Raw genomic sequence first — 5,542 nt, forward strand, 5'->3', positions numbered from 1 at the left:
TTTTATGACATCTTAAGTTTTAAAAGGTTATATGACAACTGTTAGCTTCTAGTGTTAATTGATGGCCTTTCATTTTGCAAAAAGCATGGGTCAGGCTTTGCTGGAATTTTTAAAGACAAGATTTTCGCACTCAAACCCAACAGGCCTTATTGATTGATTTCCACATAAAGTGCGCCTACATACATTTTGTATATACTCTTATATATTGTTATATATGCTTTTTGTATGCAAATTCGTCCATCGACTATTTTATTGAGCATCTGATAATTTGTGGCTTAACAGTTCCTGCATTCCATCTCATCAGTCTTGTGTTTGGACATTTGTTTTTTTTCTTTCAAAATTTCTTCTTTCAAAATTTCTCCCATCATTTAGCTGTGAGCTTGAGAAATGTTCACTTCGCTTCCTACTTTACGCAACTTAATATTACACATACATATATGTATATCTATATCTGTTCAAATTTGACCCGGACTGCAAAAAAAAAAAAAAAATTCATGACTATATCTGATTAAATTTGAACCGGATTGGTAAAAAAAACAAAATGTGTATGACTATATCTGATCAAATTTGACCCGGATTGCCAAAAGAAAAACAATATTTTCATGACTATATCTGATCAAATTTGACCCGGATTGCCAAAAAAAAAAAAACATATTTCATGACTATTACTCTCTTAACTAACTAAGGTTTAGTCTAAATGTTTAATTTTTTGTTTTGCTTTTACTAAACTTAACTTATTTGTAGAGTTTTTCACTCGTTTAGAAACTTTACTTTTAGGCACAGGGTGATTCTGACAACAGTAACTTCCGCTTGTTGCGCTTGCACAAACTGTTTTTTTTTTTTTTGTTTGTGGCCGTGGGGATTAGTGCTCCTACTTTTCTGCAGCAAACTAAGCGCTTTTCAAGGAATTATAATATTTTGCACATTATTATAATTTTTTTTTTAATAAACCAATATTAATGTTGTATACAATTAGTGCGCATTGCCATATTTAAAGAATTTACACCAATAACAAGTAATATTTAATACATATTCACTGAGAAGTCCGACACCGGCAGTCGGTTTTTAGTAGGCGGCCTCTTTTTCGCAGCCACTGACACTCAAAAAATTTAACATTAGGGAACTCAATTAAAGCTTCTTTAGACTGCCCCCACTTTCAGACGCCTATTGCACCGTAAATTCTTCACTAAAGTTATGCTCGCGATAAGCGGAAAATGGCACGCATAACGGACAGCAGTCAACGGCTCCAGAATAACGATTCGTAACAGGTATCGGTTGCGTAGTGCCACGCCATGGAGAGCATTAATCAGTCGGTGCGTACGTCGTCGCTGCTAATGATTTCACGTTTTATCGCGGTCATTGTTGTTGCTGCCTCTAGGGTGGCACTCGTTTCGTTGTTGTACTCATCGTTGCTGATATTATCAGCCATCGTTAAACCGTTACTACTGCGACTCGAACAACGACTATCGTCGGCCGTTGACGCGGCTACCGCAACGGCAGCTGCGGTTGCCAGTTTTATAACGCCACTACCGCAYTCGAGCGCTGTTGGTGGTGCTGTTGCTGTTGATGCTGGTGGAGGTGGTGGTGAGTAGGATGGTGAACGTGTACGTCTGTGTGGCGATTCTGTTGGTGCTGGTGACATACAATTGCGACGCGCCACAGATAGATCTTCAACCTGGCCGGTAGTTTCCTCATCGTCGTGAGAGCGTCGTCGGCTGGCACGCTTACGTCCTCGTGCGTGTTCACGCTCCACATCGCGCTCATGTTCGCGTTCGTATTCGCGCGCACGTTTCCTTTCACAATCGCGTTCTTCGCGCTGTTCACGTTCATACTCATGTTCGCGTTCGCGATCGCTTTCACTTGCCAGCTCGCGCTCACGTTCGCGATCTAGCTCATGCTCCAGCATGCGACGCTCATTTTCCCGACTGCTATCCATTTCGCGATCTCTGCCGCGCTCACGTCTGCGCCCGTCTCGTTCCATGGCAAAATCTTGTTCACTGCCACGTCCGTACTTGCGGCCATAATTCGGTGGACTCGGTGAACGCATGGCATTYGCACCGTTCGGACCCGGGCTGGTTGAGATACGGTTCGCAGCGGCATGTGCSGCTGCTGCTAACAACAGTGCGCCACGTCCTGCAATATCGCCTCCGCGACTCTCCAAAGCCTGTTGTAGCAACGCATGATCTAAGAGCGAATGCGGCAATTGTGGTGGCAAGTGGTGATGTTCGGCGCGATGGTGGTCTTTGGGCTCGCGTTCGTCATTGCGTCCTTCATGCATCGATGACATTAAGGGTTCGGCGCCATAAGCGTGTGGGTAGGAGAAAGCAGCGGTCGAGTCCACATTACTCGGACTACGTTTCATGGTGCGATTCATTGGGCGACCTGTGGTTATGCCCAGCTTCTTGACTTTGTCATAGAGTGTGCGYGACGGTACACCGAACTTACGTGAGGCTTGTAGTGCGCTCATACCTTCGCGTACACACTGTATGGCGGACATAATGTCGCTGCGTGTGTATTGTTTATAGCGTTTCCATTCGGGTTTCTGATTCGAGTTGGAACTGAAGCCGCCACCATAATTGCCTTTGGTATCGTAGGCATCGTCATCAAACGAACGATCTGTGTAAGGCGAATGTGGTTCATCGTGATATTTCTGTAAAAGTAAATKAATGGTCAGTTCCATTTACAGTTATAAGTTATTMCTTCATATACTTTTATGGGGCTGAATGCATATTAATTTTTAATAGTTTTATACTAACCTTATCGCTACCATAGTCGGCGCCGCCGTTAAAGTGCTGACCATGGTTGYTGTTGTGTCCACCCATTGAACCGGCATGTGGCGAGTTTTTATCGGCATTCGATTTGTTGTCGGTCTTGCTGGTGGCGGGCATAGARAATGATAACGGCTGAGATGAGTCGGCGGGATTGGTTTGGGCCAAGACGTTACGTAGAATGGGTGTATCGCGGTTCATTAACATTGAAGTCATGGACGACAGTTTTTTACGCTTGAGTGGATTGTCCGGTACAGAGTCATAGACGGAGCCCAACATGCCGACTGCTGCCGAAGGCGATAACGGCCATTGTGCGTGATCTGCATTCGGCGGTTGAGTTTGTGAGTGAGTTGGTGTCTGTGGTGTATTGGCCGATTTGCTTTGTCCTAAACTAGATACATTCCCAGCAGAACCGGGACCATTAGAGGGACCAGGCGATTTGGAATACAGATTGGTATATGGCGATTTATAGTTAGTATATGGTGGCGAAGATGTACTCGAAGCGGCAGCTGATGGTGATATGTGCGATGATGTTGAGATCACGGATGAGGAATTGTGTTGTGTAGGCATTGGAAAATCGGCGCCATGATGGTCCTTGCCATTGTGTACACCAATGGGTAGRCCTTGTGCTGACGATGAACTCGTAGCCATGGCATATGGTGCTGTTAGACCAGAWGTACTGGCTGCGGCATATGGATATCCGTGACTGGCACGATCCGTATGCTCTTCGTTTAGTTTGTTGAAYTTCTCCTTCAGATCGGCCATATCGAAAAGTCCTTTCACCTCCAGCTCCTCGGCAATACGCATTATTGTGGGTATCTGACTTTGCGTAACATTCACTTCACCGGTGTACATATAATCGAGTAATGCACGCATTTCAAATGCTTTAACGCCGGGAAATATAATGCTGCAATGATCCATGGGTACATCCTGCAGTATGGCCTGGAAATATGGCGAGTTTGCGGCGAGCACCACACGATGCGCTTTGAATTGCACTTGATCGTCGACAACAATTGTGCAGTCAACATAACTCTCGACCTTAATTAGCGCATCAAGAATCTCCACTAGATTCGATTTGTGATTATTCCAACGTAAGCAATATGTTTGACCCTCAATGGTCGGTGGTAATGGCGGATGTGGGCCACCCATGGCTGCGTGTGCTGAAATTGCGCTATTAGCGCTTGCCTGTGGGCTAGAATCGGTACTGCTAGAACCGTTGTTGGGGCCACAACTCGTTGTTGGAGGCGCCGTAGGCAAAGACGACAATGACGAGGATGCCGGCAAGGGCGGCGGCGGCGGTGCCAACAGATTATGCGGTCCCGGCGCTATGCCTGCAATTGCGTATGGTATGAGATTCTGAAATGTCGTACTCAGCAATGATGCCGGTAAGAGGGCAGATGACAAGGATGATAATGATATTTCAGGATCGTTAGCGGTTGTGGGTRCGTGATCGATGATGTTGGTTGGGGTGGATGATGAGGATGTGGATGAGTTGTAGGTGAGATTCTTGCGTATTTTGAGAGCCAGCTTAAAGCTTTATAATTGTCTATTGGACCTGCGAAGAGTGCACGTTAGAAAGGCTTTGTTTTAATTCAAATTATTTTTAATAAAATATTRTTGTTCGTATTGCGAATATTTTTTTATGTGGTGGAAAATTGAACTGAATTTTTTATTCGAAATTTGAAAATTTCTACATCATTGCGAATATACAATCCAGGTTGTCTGCAGTTTTCATAATGGAAATAAACAGTAACAAGTGCGCAAATTGCAAAGTTTATTTTGAGTTTCACTGTAAATTGTTGTACAATACCCATATAACTATACCTTGTATAGGGTATATTATGTTGCACACGAAGTTTGTAAACGCTAAAGGGTTRTGATGGTCTGCCAATTTTCGAGATAACGCTCTAAAATTTTGCATATATCTTTCTCTCCCCAAAAAGCTGCTTATTTGTCGGAATCGCCGATATCGGACCACTAAAGCATATATGTAGCTGTCATACAAACTGAACAGTCGAAAGTAGGTCCTTGTATGGAAAACTTTTTTATTTATCAAGATATCTTTACGAAAATTGGTGTGAATTATTATTCAAAAAAATGCTGCTATCTCCGAACAAATTATTCAGATTGGACCACTATAGYATATAGCTGTCATACAAACTACCCGATCAAACTCAGGTTCTGAAAAAAACTTTCTTATATGTGAAAGGAAGCAACCGAAATTAGCGTGTTTTCTTGTTTTTTTATTAAATAAAAATAACTACGCAGACACATATGTACATACTTATGTATGTATGTACTTTTTTTATGTATGCAAATGTATAGTATATATGTATGTAGTTCTAACTACGTACAATAATTAATGTACAAACAAGGCAACCAACACATATACATATGTATATTCAAATTTATCTCTTGTTTTTTTTTTTTTTTGGTATAAAATGAAAAATTTAGCGCTTGCTGTTCTAAATTTAGTTTAGTTGGTGTTTTTTTATTGCCATCTTATGCACTCAAATATGGTGGTGGAATTGAGAGTCAGCAGAATATGTTCATCAGATATGCATGTATGTGTGTATATGTTCGTTATTTTTTGCTAAAAAGTGCCGTTTTTTGGGGGTGGACATTTTTAATACTCTCTTCATTTGGTAACAGCGTACACCTACGCACACATATACATACATATATATGTATGTTTTTATATATGCATTATTTACTGCATATACAAACATATGCACGTAAATTTATATTGAATTTTATATGTATGTGCATATATA

General features: G+C 42.0%; 1 protein-coding gene across 2 annotated transcripts in view; it reads right to left on the minus strand.

Annotated features, from left to right (window-relative positions):
- Positions 1-584: 584 nt before the first annotated feature.
- LOC108968505 (serine/arginine repetitive matrix protein 5) overlaps positions 585-5,542 on the minus strand; it is a 13,843-nt gene continuing 8,885 nt past the window's right edge. The window contains exons 2-3 of one of the 2 annotated variants that reach the window (XM_018932590.1): positions 2,757-4,099; positions 585-2,650 (exon numbers count right to left, since the gene is read on the minus strand). In XM_018932590.1, the coding sequence (XP_018788135.1) occupies positions 1,307-2,650; positions 2,757-3,917 (2,505 nt within the window). In that variant the 5' untranslated portion in view covers positions 3,918-4,099 and the 3' untranslated portion in view covers positions 585-1,306. Of the gene's footprint in view, positions 2,651-2,756; positions 4,324-5,542 lie in introns of both variants that reach the window. The other variant, XM_018932589.1, reaches the window with a different exon arrangement.

Source organism: Bactrocera latifrons, unplaced genomic scaffold (assembly GCF_001853355.1).
Source record: "Bactrocera latifrons isolate USDA-ARS-PBARC rearing strain unplaced genomic scaffold, ASM185335v1 scaffold_219, whole genome shotgun sequence".
NCBI lineage: Eukaryota > Metazoa > Arthropoda > Insecta > Diptera > Tephritidae > Bactrocera > Bactrocera latifrons.